Source organism: Trichoderma gamsii (assembly GCF_001481775.2).
Source record: "Trichoderma gamsii strain T6085 chromosome Unknown Scaffold_5.2, whole genome shotgun sequence".
Lineage (NCBI taxonomy): Eukaryota > Fungi > Ascomycota > Sordariomycetes > Hypocreales > Hypocreaceae > Trichoderma > Trichoderma gamsii.
In genome coordinates this window covers 833,417-852,531 of record NW_020171342.1, presented here as the reverse complement: position 1 = coordinate 852,531, position 19,115 = coordinate 833,417, and the positions used below count along the sequence as shown (strand labels likewise).

General features: G+C 48.0%; 7 protein-coding genes across 7 annotated transcripts; 4 read left to right on the top strand and 3 right to left on the bottom strand.

The window, feature by feature from the left end:
- Nucleotides 1-1,307: 1,307 nt before the first annotated feature.
- Nucleotides 1,308-2,503, top strand: TGAM01_v202191 (hypothetical protein; the record flags this gene model as incomplete). Its single annotated transcript, XM_024548944.1, has 3 exons — nucleotides 1,308-1,384; nucleotides 1,448-1,826; nucleotides 1,892-2,503. The coding sequence occupies 3 exons, from the start codon at nucleotides 1,308-1,310 to the stop codon at nucleotides 2,501-2,503; spliced, it is 1,068 nt and encodes a 355-aa protein (XP_024406347.1).
- A 600-nt stretch (nucleotides 2,504-3,103) lies between these two features.
- TGAM01_v202190 (hypothetical protein) lies at nucleotides 3,104-4,807 on the bottom strand (the record flags this gene model as incomplete). Its single annotated transcript, XM_018800408.2, has 1 exon — nucleotides 3,104-4,807. One exon carries the CDS (start codon nucleotides 4,805-4,807, stop codon nucleotides 3,104-3,106), a length of 1,704 nt encoding a protein of 567 aa, XP_018666550.1.
- Nucleotides 4,808-5,502: 695 nt separating this feature from the next.
- TGAM01_v202189 (hypothetical protein) lies at nucleotides 5,503-5,806 on the bottom strand (the record flags this gene model as incomplete). Its single annotated transcript, XM_024548943.1, has 2 exons — nucleotides 5,503-5,588; nucleotides 5,647-5,806. The coding sequence occupies 2 exons, from the start codon at nucleotides 5,804-5,806 to the stop codon at nucleotides 5,503-5,505; spliced, it is 246 nt and encodes an 81-aa protein (XP_024406346.1).
- A 2,519-nt stretch (nucleotides 5,807-8,325) lies between these two features.
- TGAM01_v202188 (short chain dehydrogenase) lies at nucleotides 8,326-9,355 on the bottom strand (the record flags this gene model as incomplete). Its single annotated transcript, XM_018800407.1, has 3 exons — nucleotides 8,326-8,495; nucleotides 8,562-8,784; nucleotides 8,846-9,355. The coding sequence occupies 3 exons, from the start codon at nucleotides 9,353-9,355 to the stop codon at nucleotides 8,326-8,328; spliced, it is 903 nt and encodes a 300-aa protein (XP_018666549.1).
- Nucleotides 9,356-10,073: 718 nt separating this feature from the next.
- Nucleotides 10,074-11,384, top strand: TGAM01_v202187 (hypothetical protein; the record flags this gene model as incomplete). The annotated part of the gene is made up of 1 exon (XM_018800406.2): nucleotides 10,074-11,384. One exon carries the CDS (start codon nucleotides 10,074-10,076, stop codon nucleotides 11,382-11,384), a length of 1,311 nt encoding a protein of 436 aa, XP_018666548.2.
- Nucleotides 11,385-12,140: 756 nt separating this feature from the next.
- Nucleotides 12,141-13,286, top strand: TGAM01_v202186 (hypothetical protein; the record flags this gene model as incomplete). Its single annotated transcript, XM_018800405.1, has 4 exons — nucleotides 12,141-12,197; nucleotides 12,254-12,862; nucleotides 12,924-13,092; nucleotides 13,150-13,286. 4 exons carry the CDS (start codon nucleotides 12,141-12,143, stop codon nucleotides 13,284-13,286), a joined length of 972 nt encoding a protein of 323 aa, XP_018666547.1.
- Nucleotides 13,287-16,811: 3,525 nt separating this feature from the next.
- Nucleotides 16,812-17,417, top strand: TGAM01_v202185 (hypothetical protein; the record flags this gene model as incomplete). The annotated part of the gene is made up of 1 exon (XM_018800404.1): nucleotides 16,812-17,417. The coding sequence occupies one exon, from the start codon at nucleotides 16,812-16,814 to the stop codon at nucleotides 17,415-17,417; it is 606 nt and encodes a 201-aa protein (XP_018666546.1).
- Between the last annotated feature and the right edge of the window lie 1,698 nt (nucleotides 17,418-19,115).

The window sequence follows — 19,115 nt, the reverse complement described above, 5'->3', positions numbered from 1 at the left end:
AAATCAGAGTATGAAGGTTTTTCTAATTGAAATAGAGTTCAAGTAAAATCAAGCAGTATTGGAAGGGCTTGACTTCAATAGACAAAGACAGTTACTGCGCCTTAGAGAAATTAGACCTGGGATGGAAAGCAACTTGAAGGTGCTGTAAAAAATGCTTAGTCAGCTTTTGCTTTGCCCAGCGAGCTAGCGCTGAAAGAGTGCCCTTTCAGCGCTGTATTCCGCCATTTTAGCACTCTGGTGCCGCTGCCCTCGGCCGCATCCAACAAATTGAAATGGATGCCCGTTTTGCCGTGAGCCAACCGACAAAATCAACCGTATGCCCAAATCTCCAGCTCAACTTGCCAACCACGACACTTCAAAAAAGAGCTGAAAGTCGCCAAACAAGACCTACGAGCAGTCCAACGCCCCTGGTCCAAGCAAGAAGAAATTATTTACGACCAGTAGCACAATAACGCTCAACTTCGCAATACCACCACCAGCAAGCAGCGACAGCTATCCAGCCAATCACACGAGTCCGGTGTCTGATTTTAGAATGCATATTGCGCGCCCGAATCGGATCTATTGGGGTTTTTGTTTACAAGTTTCGAACCCGCCATGTCTAAGAGAGTACGAATGCCAAGAGTGACGAGCAATAGGACGAGTTCAACTATGTGGACGTTGCATGCTGTAGAGCATCGGCGGCATATTGAGCAGTTCGATGTGGGTATTTACTGGGATTAAGCTCAGGGTTCTATCTCAACGTGGCATATCGACCGAAGCTGATCTTTTCGACAGTTTAGGTCCGCCGTTTACACCAACAGATGTCCTTTTTCCTTCGGAACGATGCATTTCTTGGAATCGCAAGATGGCCATAGTCTTTGACAGAATTCGACGCTGCCTCGAAACTTTCGAAGCAACATCTCTATCAAATTCAATACAAATTCGATGCACCGGCTACACCAGGCCCTCTAGATGGCATTGATCCAAGAAAGACATTGAGTGGGAGTTTTCCCTCCAAATCGAGAACGTCCAGCCCACAGCGACTCTCTTTTAGGCTCTTCTGTCCGGCCCCAGTTCAAGTCGAGGTCAATGGTTTGTGGCCGAACCCACAGCGTGTTGGCTGCATGATATACACTGCATGGCTAGCTTGCATCCTTCCTGGGCGTCCAGGACGAGCTTGCGTGCTTGCGACCCTTGTCGAAATGGCATTCAGCTATAAATTTGCTATTCTGCCAAGTGCTGGAGCCAGTCGTCATGTTGAGAGGCGAGCGAAACGAGACCTCGAAAAAGAACGATAAGTACCGGCTTCTACATTTCAGGAATTGACAATGCACCCACGAGCTCTTGTCTTAGCCTCTGTTGTGGCCTGTAGCCAAGCCTTGGATACAATCCAATATGGCGCATTGTGAGTTTTCTTTGCGTTCTTAATTACCCACGAATAGTCTCTAATGACACATTTCACGCACAGCATAGCTACAGCTACCTACTCAGTCGCCAATCAATTGGGCTTCTTCACTGAGAACGGCCTCGAGGTCATTTACAACCAGGTTCCTAATAGCACGGCGGCTTTCGCTTCCATCCTCGACGGCGAATACGATATTCTGACCGCGACGGTTGATAATGCCCTCAACTACCGCTTCAACCAGAACCAGAACGTCACGGTGATTGGCCAATTAGACCAGGGCCCAGATCTTGTCCTTGCCTCGATACCTTCCATTACCAGCGTCGAGCAGCTCAAAGGCAAGCCTATCATTGTCGATTCACCTGTCAGTGGCTATGCGTACCTGCTCCAGGATGTGCTATCAGCCTACGGATTGTCGCTCGCCAACGGTGACTATTACTTTATGGTGAGCTTACATGACGGAGGAGTTGAGCTCAAAAGATGGCTAATTAGTTTTCCCTTGAGCGTTAGACTGTCGGTGGAACTCCTCAGAGATACTCGGCTCTAATCAACGAAGCTCTTCCAAACGGCACCGCTGTGTACGCCACGATCCTCACGTATCCCTTCACTGTTGAAGGCGAAGCTCTACCAACTGGAGAGACACCCAATGTTCTTGCTCGAATCTCCGAAGTTGTTAAGCCGGTAACATCAAGCGCGTTTACCATTCGCGAGTCCTCCCTGAGCAACAAGACCGAAACCGCCCTTTTGACCCGATTCATGACCACTATGCACGCTGCGAACAAGTTTTTGTTAAACCCCAAGAACAAGGCGTGCTCCATCCAGGCTCTTTCCAAACAACTGGGCGTCTCACAGGCCGTTGCCACACAAGAATATGCTTCCGCAACCAATCCTGTCTCTGGTGAGATCTCGCCACCTCTCAACGATTTTACCGTCAACCAGACCGGCATCATGAACGACGTTGTTGTCAGGGACAAGTTCGGGGGGTTCACCGTCCCATCAGGGTTCAATTTTACGGAAGCCTTGATTCCAGGTACTGGCAAGCTCATTGATTATTCTGTCAAGAAAGCTGCCGTCGCCGAATACCATAGGCATCACTTGAACGGCAATTGCACCACGATATAAAAGATGGATTAGCGAAAAGAAATCGCTCTTTAAATATACTGAATATCAAGCAAAGGAGGCATGCAATCTTTGTTCGCGACCAGTACACAGACTCTAGTTATAAACATACGGTTACGTGGCCATTAATATTACTTCTCACTCTTCTCTAGTATACAGAATCGCATTGCTCTAGGTTCCAAAATCTGTCACCCATCCTACGAATATGCGGTATAGGCATAGAAGCATGCACACCAACTATTTCAGTTGAAAAGTTAGCAAAGAGTATTCCAACCAAAACAGCTCAGGCACTATCTGGTAATCCGCTTGGTCACCGTTGAGAACTCGGCATCTAGGCAACAGATCCACCCGAGACTTGACATTAACATTGTTGGCAACCATAAAACTGATACGCCTTGATTTAATTCTTGATGTTGAGCTGCGGTTTGGAATTTGAGCTAAAAGGCTGTATGAAGTCTTGATACAAAGCCAACCTTTGCAACTTACAGTTGGGAGAGACAAACAGAGACTGGATCTTATCTGAATGACGCATCGGAGAAAGGTAAGACTAACAAAGAGACAGATGAAGAGATGAAAAGTAAACGACTGAGCCAAAACAGAAGTCTACTTCTTAGTGTTATCGAACCTTGGCCCGCGCTTCTTTTCCAATGGAGCGATACTCTTGGATTTCTTAATGAGTATGATCATTTCGTCCCAGTTGTCATCATAATCCTTCTCATATTTCTTAATCATTGCCGGTGATTGCTGGAGCTCTGCAGAAGCTTCCTTCATTGCCGTGACAGCCTGATAATCGAGCTTCTCTTGGTCGTCAAAATACTTCTTTAAGGCTTCCCTTTGACCCGACAGTTTATGTGGGTAGCAGAATCTCGCTTCATTTGTGGTAATAGTGCGAGGAAGCTCATTTCTTTTCGTTTCGGGGTTGGCCTTCAATGTACGGATTGTCTGTCCCAAACTCATGTGTTTTTCCAAGGCAAACCTGTAACCAATGTCCACGACAGTCTTGTCGAACGAAGCGAAGTTGCCAGCCTTTTGCATTTGCTCTCCCTTCGTATCTTCCGGTATAGCCCTCTTTGTGGCATTCTCTGGATGCTGGAAACCGTCGATCCAGAATGGAGACCCAAATGTAGTTTGATCAGGCTTGGACGAGTTGTCCTGGCGATCGGATTTCACGGCCGCGGTTACCTTGTGGCGTGGGCTGTCATATTGGATATTGACTCTTTGAAACTTTTCATGTGCCAACATCTGATGCCGCCCTTCTCCCATCAAGTTGCGCAATCCAATCGATACCGTCGGGATGCCCATAAAGGTAAACAAATCCAAAGCGCCGCTCCGGAACCCCGTGGCCATCCTAAAATGCTTTTTTTCATATGACCACTTGAGAAAGTAGGCTTCAAAGTCTCTTGTGCTGATTTTGGGCTCTTTGGGTTTTATGTTGCGAAGATCGTTCCAGTATTCCCCAATGTCGGAATCCTTGAATCCACATGTGAAAATGGTCAACGGTTTATTTTCCTTCTTTGCTATATCAGCGACAAGTTTAGTAATATCATCGGTGGCTTTTCCATTATCAAGCTCCGGGTAGACGCCCATTGTTACTACCGGAGCGGGATCCCGCGTACCGGTATCTCGATACATGAGAAGGATTGCATTCTCGCCGGCCTTGACCCCAGCGTCCTTCCATTGCGTCCAGAGCCTTTCGAAGTCGTCCGAGACTGTTGGAAACTCCTCTAAAAGTTGTTCGAAATCGGGAAACTTATTGCCCACCATGGTTTTGCTGAGGATAGTCATCCCAGTAATGACGTCCTTTAAAGCATCCGGCGCGCTGGCAATGATTTGAGTGGAAGCTCTCTCGCTGAATGTGCCTAATTGAACCTTTGCGAGACTGTGTTCTTTTTCTACATATAATTTTCCGTCCAAGAAACAAGGCTTGGTAGGATCAGGTTGCTCGTCGCCGTGCAACGCGCCATACTTCCACGGAACTATAAAGATATGCTTTCCCCTCCTCAGCACCGATTCAGCCAAGTAGTCTTCAAGATCCTTTGTTTTGGGCTTTGTATCATCAGTGTGATTGGAGTCGTAGAGAATAACCGAGAAATTCTCTATTTGCAACGCCGCCCGAAAGTGATACATGTCTCCCCGGTGACTGGCAGACATGAGAAGGACGGAGTCGCCTTTTTTGAAGACATTGGGGACACGAAGCGTGAGATTCTTTGGCTTTGGCTTGTCCACTGGCCTTTTGCCGCTCATGGTTGCTGTTTTGCTATTACCAGCCTTGGGTGTTGCATTGCGACCGAACAGATTGCTTTTCATGTTTTCAAAGAGTGCTTTAGGTTGTGAGTCTTTATTTCTTTGTGTCTCCAAGAGCTACTGTTGTATGGATCTGATCACTGTTTTATACCTGAGCTGCGCAAGGCCATCGCCATGTTTAGGATATCAGCTGAAGTAGCTGCATCAGCCGCGATACTATCAGCTGCGATAATATCAGCTGCCATCAAATCGGCTGTTTTCATATCAGCAAAGATCTCGTAATCTGTGCAAATAACATCAGCGGTAATAATACATATTAGCTAAGAGTAGCGTTGAGCAGAAAAGACTCTTAGTTGACTCACCTGCTCACGCTGTGATCTCTCTTCACGTCAAACGCCACATTACGTATTTAAAGTCAATTGAGCTGACCCTTGTGTCTCATTCATAGCTGAATGAGCCATATGAATGAGAAGTCAGCTTACCATGGACTCAGGCTTAGACAAGCGCCCACCAAAAAGAATCTGGGAGGGCTTGTTGATAATATGGCCTACCCTCGTAGCGAGTTAGTTACCGCACACAGCTTGGCGAGGCGAAATATTTACGCATTCACTTACACTGCCTACAAAAAATGAATGCACGATTTTGACGCAAATCTGATGTGATCACCGTTTATTTTTGTATCTAAACTACCCATGTAATGAGTCCCAACCGCATATGAATACCAAAAGCTCAATGGCATTTCTCGAACTATAGGAGCATTATTCCGGCGACGTGAACATAGCATGAGAGAGAACCCCAATACCGATATTTCCAATCCCGAGGCTGATGAAAGAGGATAAAAACTCTGAGAAACGTCAGGAACAAAACATGAATGAAGAGCTCAGTAGAAAAGAAGAGCTTACCAATGGAGTAGTAGAAGCAGTAAAGACAGTAGAGGTTGGAGGGACGCAAAAGAGCGCAACTGGCAGATTGCGGCCCGGGTAAAATATGACGTGAGAAATGGTTGACTCGAGATGGATTTATCTTATCGGAAGTCTCAGATGTCTTTCGCGCGTCGCGCATCAGGAACGGTGAGTTTCGAAGATTCTCTTCATAACACTTATGGTCAGCGTTTGACGTCTGTGAGCTACTACACTGGACATCACTTACATTCAAAGGGAGCCGCAAAAGAGTAAATGGGCATAGAGAGAAATAGAGCAAAGCACGCAGGCCTACTTGCTCCGTGTAGGACAAGGGTGTGGGTGTAGTTGAATGGGCTGTGTGGTTTTGGACAATACCTCTCCAAGGCTGCGGGTTTGCTGAGACCTGCGAATTTGCTGAGATCTCCCTAGTCAGATGAAAGAAGCATGCAATGAAGCGTCCAGGCCGTCTCTCTTCATTTTTGAGAATTTCTTATCGATTGTCTCTGCCTATACCCAAACAGCGTTCAAACTCCCAAATCATTCGACGATTATTCCGTCTAACCACTCTCGATTCATGCATGATTTCACCGAACCGGCAAGATAATTGGTTTTTGCGGCTGTCCGACCAGGCACTACAGACCAATCCCCGGCTTCTTCCCAGTCATCAGCGTTCATGCTCTCGATAGGGGGGCGAACGGGATCCCCAAAAAGCCAAAAGGACCACACAAAAGAAGAATAATACAAGATGGAGAAGAGAGGAGGAAAAGAGAGGAAACAGGACAAGGGCCGCTGAAAGTGAAGCCTATCATGACGCGTAAGAGAGCCACGTGGCAATCGCGCTTGCATTTCAAGTTACTGTCACCTTGTGGGAAAGATCGGTCAGCTAATTAGCGAAGGCGGCGATGGTCCCATTGCAGATGAGAAATAAATCCAAGAATTCTTTATGTCTTTTCCAAGCGCTTCCATTCCCGTTGTTCATCGTCAAACTTATAGGTCCTCTGTGTATCCAGCAAGTATCCGCTCATTCTTTCCGATCCAATTCTCTGGGTCTTGCTCTTTGTTCATCAAGGTTTGCAATGTGACTTGAAAAGCCTAGGGCTGGGATTAGCATCATTTGATTCATCGGGACAAATCTTTGTAGAATCTTATGGCTCTTACATGTTCGAAAAAATAATGACCTAATCCGTTATCAAAATGAAGAAGAGGAAGAGGAAGAAGAAGAGTCTCTTGCGTGAGTTGAGAAAATCGCTGAGGGTAGCGAGCCACAGCTTTCAGGTCGGGGGCTGGCTTTGATTGCGAACTCTCCTTATTCGCTTTTTGCTGCCGTTGGAAGAAAATTGTAGCGCGAGCGATGGGCTGCTCTTTAAGGAGAAATTCGCTTGTTCATGTTTGAGACCTCGGGTGGATTCAGAGGATGTGAACGTTACTAAACGTCAGAGGCAGCTGTTGCAGATCCGTCAGCAAAGGTCATAATGCAGAGATTGCGGCTTACAAACCACAAACTGAGTTTGTCAAGCATAGTAGAGCGAAATGATATTTTGAGTGTCCCATATTAATAGCTGGATAGATGGCTGATGCGCTGGGTGGTTGACAGGCGGGTTTATTTGGAGAAAAGAATTCTCCAGCAGCACGCCGTTGCTGCTGTCCAAAGCCGAGACAGCATCTGACGCAGACGGTTAGTGAGTGCCCTCCCAAGGCAACCGTCTGCGCCAGAGGAGCCTTGGGAGAGCTCTCTCTTCCACAAAGACCCGCCGCCACAAATCGTTCCGATGGGCGGATGTGGTGGCGCCGGGCCTTGTTCTCTATATCGGACAGCCGAGGACCTTGTAGACAAGAGCAGGCAAGATCCTCAGCTGTCTAATGTAGAGCTGGTGAGAGTTCCAGGGCGACGTGCGCACGGAATGTAGGGCGCCCCGGAACCCTCACCAAATGAAAGAGGCGGCTATGGGGATTCTGAGAGCTTGAGAATTTGGAGCCTGCAGATTTTAGTTGAGTGTTGGTGAGGAAAGAACAGATCTCGGAACGGAATTACCAAAAGAGAGTGAGCCAACGAGCAATATGCACGGGCAATAACAAAGGGCTTGGGGCTTGAGGTCTCAAGCTTAGAGGGGCTGTCAGCTTGAACGCACCATGGCAAACCAGACATGACAGCTGTTACTCGTAGCCTTGCACAAAGAATCCATTGTACCCTCACCAGCGATGTAACAATGTCGGCGAATCATTGAGAGCTCTTAATAGCAGTGACCTGTTTATGGCTCACGGCAAAAGTATAGAGGGAGGATGTCGAATAACATTTCCACTAAGTAGTGTAACTACCTGCCATCTTGTTGTTGCTTTTTTGTATATAATCCGTTCAAAAGCACGCGGAGTAGCATCCCATCAAGGAAATGCTCATATGCCGCAGGGGAAATGGTCTTTCTGTCGTGTAGCAATTGGCACCTCTATGACACCTAAATATTGCTGGCGTTTTGCCAAGGAATCTACAGGGTGATGCACATCTTAGGAGTAGCCATTTTGGTGATGCCGGACTATGGCAAAGCTTCAAAGAGCGCATAACAGCCTTCTCATTTCAGAGTGAAGTTATAGTGGATAAAACAGCATCTATTTGCAATTCAAAAGTATATATGGCATATCATGCGGAAAAGTACTCCTTGGAGCTCTGAAATTTCAATAACTCATTTAAAGTCCGATGACTCCCACACGTAGGTAACCTTCATCCTCCTCAATCTTCTTCTTCGACTCCTCCGACTTCAGCTCCTCCACATCCCATGCCGCCCACGTAAAGCGGCCGTGAAGGAACTTGGCTTCTTCGGAAGCTGCCCAAACAGCGTATTGGCCGGGAAGATTAGCTATGCGCATTTGTTAGCAACAAGATAGTATACGGACAAGAGGGTCATCAAAAGCAGTCATCATACCATCATCCCAGTCAAAGTTGTCTTTTGTAACGCCGGCTTTTGCCACGGATTCCGTGAAAACTACGCCCGGGTGGAAGCTCAACACTTGCATATCCTCTGGCGAGACTCCTCGAGCAATCATCTGCACCGTCATGGTTCCTGCGTTCTTTGTAGCACCATAGCCACCGTAGGTTTTGGCGATTCCACCCATGTGGATAGCCATGGTCGAGATGTTCACTAGCGACTGCGTCTGTGTCAGTATTTAAACATCTTCTTGCGCTGAAATTCGGATGATAGTAACTTACTAGCTTCTGGCCGGCCGCACGCTTCTTTTGGTGGTAGAATCGATCGATGAGATCAAGGTTCGCGCCGACATTCGTCACAAAGCTGGGCCATAGATCTTTGTATCCAAGTTCCAACACCAACGCAGGTCTATCCGGGATGTGCGCAGCGTTAAGGACCAGTACTTCGACGACAATGCCATCGCTATCAAGCTGTGCCCAGGCTTTGTCTGTCGCAGTTCGATCTGTTGCATCCAAAACCTGGCCAACAAATTTGGTGTTGGGATGTTCCTTAGTCAAGGCCTTGACAGCCGCATTCAGGGGACCCTCTCGACGGGCAGTAAGAATAACGGTGCCGGCTTCGGCTTGAGCAAAGGCATGGCAGATGGCCAGACCGATGCCTGCAGAGCCTCCTGTCACGTAGACGACGCGGCCTTTCTGAGAAAGCTCTGGGCGCGAAGGAGATATGGCCGCATATGGCGTCTTGTGGAAGGTGTCGACAGCGACAGGTTTGGGGAAAGCTGGGGCAGCCATGATGATAGATGTACAGAAGGTGAGTAGAGAGGAAGCAGGCTATTGTATTGAAGCGAAGAGATGAGGTTGTTCTGGATGTTTCGAGGCGATTATCACGACATGGCTGAGAGAAGCCGCTGTAGTATTTATGCGTTCCATCATTGAGTCCGAACTCCTTTTTTCCCCAAGTCAAGTCTCTTGATGTGATGCAGAATTTTGGTGGCTTAGAATGGCGGTTTACTAACTCCGAGTTGGCGGATGTTTTGCGGATGGTTGAATCGCGTCTTTGCTCCACTGGTGCTGAGCCAGTTTGGTAATATCAAGCAGTTGCTGAACGCAAAGCGAAACATGCCCAAAGCCTCACCAGTCGCAATTGTAAGTCCGCCTGATGATTGCATGAAGAGATGCTGAGTAAAGTCGACTCTCAAAGCCGCATGGCATCATTTGACTCCGGATGTTAATGGTGGTTAGCACTGGCGTGGGTAATTTTAGTCCAGCTTATCAAACATGAGTTTTCCGCCAATGTTCCGCGTAATGTTCCGCAGCTGATGCTATCACTTCAAACAACTCTCCTCTTTTTTCCGCCATTCAACTTCCCGCCATATAGATACAATTTTCCGCCGGCATGCGAAACCAAAGGGCACTCCTGATTTTCTGAACAAAGATACAGACACATTGTCAAGGGGTTTCGAAATCGCCCGCCGATAACAAAGAATTATCCGCTGCTATGGAGACCGCCATGACTAAGGAGGCTGATTACGACATTCGCTCACAGTCGGCGCAGTTTCAGCGGCAAAGGGCGTGTATCCCCTGCACTCAAGCAAAGCGACGCTGCGACAAGAGCCAGCCCTTTTGCCAGCGATGCCTAAGTAAGCAAATCAAATGCCACTATTCTTCGCGTCGTCTCTATGCGCGCCGCAGAGGTGATGCGTCTTCCAGTGCAGAATCTACAGCTACAGCGTCGGAGCCTTCGCTAGTCTCGACAACATCGCTGCTATTCACCGATGCCGGGAGTGAGGATGGGAACATAGATGAGAATCAGAACGGGAATGAAAGCACTTGTCTGGATGGCTTCGATGTGGATAATCGCCAACTGTTTACTCGCCCTTGGTTTCTGAGGGCCGAATTCTGGATCATCCACCATCAAAACTTGCATACGCCGCCCTTGATCCGCGGTTCTGCTGTCCAGCAGTACATTCGCTGCATCAAGAAATGGCTTCGGCAGTGGATTGACTGCAACCAGTGCCCCCTCATACACGCATCCCTCTTTGTCGACACGGGAATGCCACCATGTCTTCAAGACGCATATGCTGCCATCGCAGTCTATGGCAACAAGAACGAACAAAACGAACATGTAGTGATGCAGCACATCCAACACAAAGCTGATGCGCTCTTGGCGGCGAATTCCGAAAACAAAGATCCGCTGGTTGACATGTTTGTCTCCCCAACGCCGCTTTCTACCGGCCAACACCTGGCTAGAGTCTTGGCCTTGTTCATCTATCAGTTCATCCGCCTCTTCGACGGCAACATTCGCCAGCGAGCTTTGGCTGAGAAGGAGATGCCTGTGCTGGAAGCATGGACGGCACAGCTTTGGGAATCAGTAAGCCTCGATGTCACTCTACACAACACGTTCGGTGGAGAGTTCCTGGCCGTTGAAGACAAGATAAACATGGCCAATCACTTGTGGCGCAACTGGATCTTGATGGAGAATGTGCGCCGTGTCTGGATGGTGGTCACCTACACTCAGTGCATCTATCTCCTCACCCGCGATGGGACTGTTAGCTGTACCGGAACCATTGATTTCACGGCGCGATGTGGTCTCTGGGACGCCACTTCTGCGGCGACCTGGATGCGCATGTTGGAGCAGAAAGATCCCTTGCCTGTGGTGCCTCATGATTCAGATTGGCTGCGTGAAGCAACGTCGATCAAGGATATCGACAAGTTTAGTCTTGTAAGCCTGTGTTTGGGGCTGGATTCGGACAAGATGGATGCTTGGATTGCGAACACGACGAATATGCGTCTCGAGGCGTTGATGGATGCGTATTCATGACATGTAGAACAATTCAAATCGAATAAGGGCAACCGCCCGATGATAGGAAAGGCCATACTTGTTAGAAGTGAGCCAACAGTAGCGAATTTCCAATATTCTTTTCAACCGCCGATAGCTATCAAAAGCCATGAGTGTTTCTGGCTAGAATGCACTAACTACTGACTTATCGAACGATAAAAGCCTATTTGTTAGACCATTGCTTCGCAGCCTGTGACCTCAGCCTAAACAGAAACGAGTTTTGGTGAGTCGCTTCTATGAATCAAGATTTACAAGAGGCGTCGAGAGCGGCCGCTCACTAATGCACAAGCGGCCGCCTGGATTCCGATCGCTAGGAAGCCCTTGTGTCAGCCAATTTTTCTACAATAGGATGTCCGACTCCTTAACAAGCATACTTATATGCTGAGTTTGATAATGGCAAGCCTATTTCGAGCGGAGTTTGGTCAACGTCGTTATCTTGAATTTGCGTGGCGAAATGAACTTGGCTCCCCCAAATGCCGTGATTGCGTCGCATATCGTCAGGCACTACCCGGGACGCGTAGAATTTCGGAGATCAAAAATCAGTCGAGTTTCCGAACTCCATTCGAAGCTGTAATTAACTTTCTATTCGATAAAGGAGGCTCGGCGTGTATATATAGTAGACATGTTGAACCAAAGAATCTCTCCCAAACTGCATCACACCTTTATCGCCCATATCAACTTTTATCCACATAACCAAGAAACATCACAGCTGCCGGCATAATGGGTATTCTGACGCAAATGTGGCCACCGAAACCGGCCTTTACAGAGCGTAATTTGGACAGCTTGACTGATAAAGTGCGAAGCTCTATGCTTTGCCGCCATTCTTCTTGCCATTGCTAAATTTTACGTAGGTGTACATTGTTACGGGATCCAACACCGGCGTCGGCAAAGAGCTCGCGCAAATCCTCTACTCCAAGAACGCAACTGTCTATGTCGCAGCCCGTAGCCAGGCCAAAGCGACAGAGGCCATCGACGCCATTCGCACCGCTTGTCCTTCTTCGACTGGACGCCTCGAATTCCTCGCCCTCGATCTGTCCGACTTGGAGGCCGTCGCAAAATCGGCCAAAGAATTCCTCACCAGAGAGTCTAAACTGGATGTCCTCTTCAACAACGCCGGCGTGATGCATCCGCCGCAAGGGTCAAAGACGAAGCAGGGATATGAGCTCCAGCTGGGCGTGAACAACCTTGGCCACTTGCTGTTCACAGAGCTCCTGACGCCGTTGTTGGCTCAAACAGTTAGAAGTTATCTACCGTTTTCGAAAGACGCGGTACGAGTCGTCTGGGTGAGCTCGCTGTACTCGGAACTAGGATCGCCCAACGGCGGCTTCGATCCAGACAATATGAACTACGAGAAGAAAGACGAGGGCACTTTCTATAAATATTCCGTTAGCAAGGCGGGCATTTATTATCAAGGGTCAGAGTACGCAAAGCGACACAAAGATAAAGGAATCATCAGCATAGTAGGTCCCGCCGACGGAATGAACAAAGATGTGAATAGTGCACCCGCTGACAAAGTGGCAGTCTGTCAATCCGGGAAATCTCAGATCTGAACTCCAGCGGCACCATGATCGTGGACTGCTGTCTAAAATCAACGGAAAAATTCTTCTTTTTCCTCCGATCAACGGAGCATATTCGGAGCTCTTCTGCGGTCTCTCGCCAGAGGTCACGGCTCAGAGGTCGAGAAGCTATGGTACGCGTCACTGATGATTTTGTTAGGATATTGATGTTAACCATCTTTTTGTCGCAGCTATTCCATGGGGCCGACTTGCCAAGATCCGAGAAGATATCGACAACGGATCGCGAAGCGTACAAGAAGGGGGGACTGGTATGGCTGAGAAGTGGTATGGCTGGTGTTTGGAGCGCGTCGAGCCGTTTATGACTTGATACAGTGGATGATGATTATTTCAATAGCTTGAGGTTGTAGAGAGCTCGCGACTAGCTACTGGATACTGTTTTGTTTTGGAATCTGTGATCTGGACTGCGGGCTTGGTGTTAAGACTTTGGCTCAGGGAATTGCTTCTGAAGAAATACCACTTCAACGACTGCACTCGAATACTATTGACACCTTCTTTTTTTGATGATATGACTCCTTGACAATGTCTCTAGTGATAATGCTCTGTATTCTTTTCCTCTCGGCATAGAGTGGGTGTCATATCAACGCCAATATACCACAGACAAAATACTCCCTCTAGCTCGAGGCACATAGCGAGACGCGCAAGACGCGCAAGACTCCCAGTCTCAGCGTCGCCATGTTGCTACAAACTATGATCCAGAAGCGCGTGTCCAGTATGATAGCACAAGTTCGATCAAGGAGATGATCTAGCCCTGCTATTTGGACCGAGACAAACTACCTGTCCTACAGATGATGATTTCCTTTCCCTAAGTCTAGTGCATGTTGTGGTCAAATGAGAATTTCTTCTTCGAGTCTAGGCATATAGCCCGAAGCTCAATGAAAAAAAGAGCGACCTTCATCAAGAGGGGACCAGTGCCTGCACTGGTCTTCACCTCTGGCTCTTGGGTTGCCAGCCCAAGAGCCTAATCACTAGGCCGGAGCACTTCTACCTCGAAGGGTTCCATGCTGGAGCTTTGCTCCAGCGACGAGGATCCCCGAAGGGATGGGCAGTGCTGAGGAAAGGAAAAGAGGAAAAGAAAAAGGAAGGCTCGAGGGGGGAGGCGAGGTTTAAGTAGGCACGGGTGGGGCCTCCTCAGATCTCTGAGATCACTCCATGCAGCTGGCATTTCTGTTTGCTGCTGCAGATATGGAGCCGATCGATTTGCTGATTTTCTGGCTGGCCAATAGTAGCATGCTGCTCGAGCAGATTTGATCAAATGTGACAGCCGCATGATCTGCTGCATCTGTACGACGGCATCATGATATGCACAGCTCGTTTCACATAATTGCAGAGTATCCATAGAGGAGCAGTACACCATTGTCAGGATCATGATGCATTGTATCTGTTGTTTGCAGCTGTAGAATGATATCGTGATATTGCTATTGTACAGCTCACTTGCAATTATAGAACGGTATTGATGCTTGCTATGATAATTGTAGTTCTGGGACGGCATTGATATGCTCTCTCGCGATATGACATACACTCCACAATGATTCGTGATGGCCCTCGAATATGATTGATTTGAATACCTAGATTTACATAGAGCCACAGTGCAGCAGGCTGTACCAGATACAATCATCAACAAAAATGAACCAAGTTCTTTCGTCGCTGCATCTCTGACCGCTTGTTGCCTGCCTGGCCCACCCCAACAAACCAGAAAAGACCAGATGAAAAATAAGAATACGAGAGAAAGCCGTGTGAGTGGCTGGGGCAACTGCGCAGTGAGTCGGGAATGACGTCTTCATGCATCTATGTTGAGGAGAAATGAGCAAGTATGCTGTTCTTGCCCTTCGATTCTGTTCGAATCTCTTCTATCGGTGCCTGTCTGTTGTTTCCCTGGTTCTTTCACGCCCCCTCCCCCCCCTTTTCTCTGTCCCTCTTCCCTTTCCGTCTTCCCTCTCTTCTCCCTCATATAAACACACTCCCCTGGGGAAAGATGTGCAAAGGCGAAACTCTTTTCTGTCATAACCAAGGGCCAGTCCAGCGGGTGGTCTATTGAGGCCCAGCTGGCTGGCCTGCGGTTCGGCTACAAGGCCTACAAGGGGCTGTAGATGAATATAAGCGGTTGAACAATGCCAAAGCGAATTTGACAAAGCCCACTGAGGTGGCACAGGTCGACTGGGGGTGTACTTGAGGCCCCAGCTGGCCAGCCGCTGCCAGCAGATGGCTCCAGACTGGAGTCCCCCAAGCCCAAACAAATGGTTCGTTCTTTTGATTCGGGTGGTCTCAGCAAACCCGCAGCCTTCTGCTAATCCGGAGGCATTGTCCACGACCATACAGCCCTTTCAATGACACCCACTCTCCTAGCAGCCTCTGTCCATTTCAAACATCCTCTGCTTTGTCCAACAAGATGATCAAGCTCTCAAAAAGTTATGTCCGTTCTATTTCTTGCCAGTCTTCATTCTTGGCTGACCCTAGGACCAGACGCGATATCAAACATTGCCCGTTTATCCCTTCGATTCGATGTCCGCCATCTGACCACAGTAAGTCTTCCCCAAAAGTCGAAATCCTATCAGCTGGGCATCCAACTGACTCGAGTCTCTTCCAGTGGTTGTCCTTCATTCTCATCAACAAGCTTTTGCCGACATCAAGCAAAGCCACCTCATTCTGGAGCCAAACTCCCTGGATGTTCTCCTGTTTCCTTTGGATTCGCTGCAAATATTCGGCTCGGTGCAGACAGTTTTCACAGCAGCCTTTGCATGCTTCAAATGGCAATCATCCTGGTGGCTATACTGCATTTGTGTTCAGTGCCTTATACTATGGGCCATGGGTGGTGTAAAACAAGCAAACAGTTAACTTTGGCGGTCGGAATCAATTGGCGGGATGGTAATTCATTCATTCGAGGCCCCATTCGATGGATTCTTTTGTACTCGGGAAGTGAGTGGCGCTGTACTTTACTGTAATAAGTGTGTGGGAGAGTGTTTCGTTTCATTTGGCGTCCTTTGGTCAATTGTTTTTTGGTTGGTGGGTAGCCGCAATGGTGTCGAAGTTGGTAGCGGGGAATTTACAGGAATGGAATACTTTGATTCGCAATCACTTTTGCATCGTTGGCAGACCTGAAATGATATTTCTGAGATTTGCGTTGTGCTTCTATAAGGTACAGCCACACCAGAATTGGATTGTAATCGTCAGTTGTTATTTTCGCGCGTAATGGTTCAATTCGAAACCTCGAGATGCTTGAATATTACGGACAAAGGTTGTTTACAGCTTAGCAAAATACAAGACAGGATCATGCGCTACGTATATCCACGGTGGATTGAAAACTACTTTCCGCATTCATTTGGTAATTCATCCGTCCCACAAGGCAAGTTCGGCAACAAATCCACCAATCTGGGGTTAAACAATAGCTGTGATTAGTGTCGCATTTTCTTGCCCACTTCACCGAGTGACTCACTGCCAATGAATAAGCAAGGCTACGAAAATAGGTGCTTCTTTGTCATTATCGTCAAATACATGACTTTGGTGAGTAGAGAACAGCGACAAAGATATATTGTGAGCAATTTATGCCATTCAAATGCATTTTTCCCATTTCGCTGTTGTTTTTTTCTACCAGTTCGGGATTTCGTAGACGCTGACCAAAGGCGAAACGTGGTCCGCTCACAAAGGTAACACAAGCCAGTCTGGGGAAAAAGACCACACTATTGAATCAGAACTATCTAATTTCGTACTCCGCCAACCGCTCATCATCTTTTTGAACAGCCCAACGAGGACAGTCGCCTCTTTGTCAAGAACAAAATACTGACGGCGAACAAAGAAGGGCAGACCAAGGAAAAACGAAAGAAAGCCCAAAGTAAACATGCCGCTTCAACTTCGCCGCAGCGATCTCAAAGATCTGTCCCTGATCGTGGAAACATACTTTGAGGCTTTCGCCCAAGACCCAATCCACCAGCGCTTTGCCCCAAGAGGAACCAAGTCGGCTTACGAGTTCTGGCACTCCTCGTTGGACGCCGAAATGCGCGACGAAAATAACCACTTCCTCTCCGTCTGGGACGACTCCTCAACGCCCGAGACGTTTGTGGGCTTTGCCAAATGGATTGTTCCAGGAGCTCATCCAGAGCCTCTTCCGCCGGTGGATGCCTGGCCCAGCGAGGGCGACCAAGAGTTTTCGTCAATGTTCTTCGGCAGGCTGAGCGACATGCATGATGAGGCCATGGGGCAACGGCCGCACTGGTATCTCGAGCTGTTGGCGGTCAAGCCTCAGTTTCAGGGCAAGGGAGCCGCCAGCCTGATGCTGAAATACGGCGTTGAAAAGGCCGACGAGGACAAGGTGGAGTGCTTTTTGGATGCCTCTCCCGCGGGTCAGCCGATCTATGAGCGATATGGGTTTAGAGTCGTACAGACGGATACGTTTTTGGAGGGAACTTACATTCAGTGTGCGATGGCAAGAGATGCGAAAATATAACGATTTACTCTGCATTGGTGGCCCTTGGCGTTGTTATTGATTCTTCTCGTTGGATCTTGTATTTCTCCTGTGCTTTTTCTTTTTGGGACTCTCCGAGCTTTACTGTCACTGTATGGCTGAATGCAGTATTTGATCAATGGTAGTGCAATTCTGTACTTGAACGCCGATGCAACGTGAAACTTGCCCTGGCGCGTCTCGGTCAGACAATTGACGTTTACTGATAGGAGCGAGCACTACTTGAGCAGCGGGTGCGATTCTTTCTCAAACTGGCCATCACCATCTACAAGACACGACTTTCTATCAACCACTCTTTTACAACCAAAATGATTTTATGGGTGAAAATAATACTAGATTTGGCAATTGCAATAAACGTGCTTGCGTGCTTGGGAGTAGAATTGCTCGGTCCACCTTTGCATCCAGCTTCTGTACTGATAAGTGTCGGCTGCACTGGAATACAATCTGAACCTTGTGCCTCTCTACCATGGCAACTATAGACCTACTGAGCATATATGCGCCATTATAGAGAGGCCAGAAGGAAACTCTAAGTCATCACATTGGCGAAATTCCGACGAAGACAGAGAAACAGCCGTCAGTTCTTGGTCAGATTTGAAGCTATCCACCTTCCTAGAGGTAACCTCAGCACGTAGAACGCCCTGTATCGGAGAAGAAGCACTGTCTCTAGGCAGCAATTACCTACGAGCTCAACTGTTTGACTGACATTTAGAGGCAATAGCCGAGCCCTTGGAGAGGCTGCAGGTGCACGTAGCCTTGCAGCAAGTGCCTGGCAGTGGACCGGTGCCGCTATCGCTGCTGTCAACGGCTCCGGCTGTTTTCGCTGCCCTTTCTTCCTCCTACGCCCCCCGCTCTTCTGTTCTTCTGTTCTCCCTCCTCATATTATTCTTCTCTGATCTGGCCTTTTGGCATCTCCTCCAAGTCAGCAAGCCATGCGCTCGTTCCCTTGAATCTTCATTCTAGTCTTTTTTGGCGGACCGGCACTCTTTGACTTGATATCGATATCTTTCACATTTCTTTTTTGCCTTCTGGGCTCTCTATCTTTCTGTTGGATGGTTTCTTCTGCCCTGAAAATGCCACCATGCACCCCAGTTCTTGGAAAGCTATCAGAACTTGAGAGCATTATGCGTTCCCAGTATGTAATATATCTTGGCTCGCCTTATAGTATGCCAGCTGCTAACTTTTACTCAGCTTTCCCGCGTTCTTCATCTTGAAGCCATATTTCCGACCAGATTCTCGCATTCCCACTCAAGCCTTCTATCCGCTGTTCAGAGCTATACGTTTTGAAACGGCTGCTCGCAAATTCCTTCTTTTACATTCATCATCACTACAGATCATCCGTCAATGCGTTTGCTTGGAAGTCTGCTAGAGGCTTCAACGGACTCTTTTGATCGAGTAGGTCCAGTCAAAAGTTCCTGGTTGGCTTCTTTTTCTGACATGTGTCCTAGGGTCTGACTGTTTTGTCGATTGTTTATGCATCCGCTTTTGAGTGTTCCCTCAGAAGGACACTGGGAACGGAAAACCATATGCACAAGAGTGAGTCTGCGTACATATCATCGGAATGATGATCTATTCTGATTCAACATCCCAGGCTGACATTGAATGGTAAACTCAGGAAAAAAGAATACCACAGCTTGTTTGGCAGGAGTCTACTAGAGGCTCAGCCAACTCGTTGTTGGTTTGTTC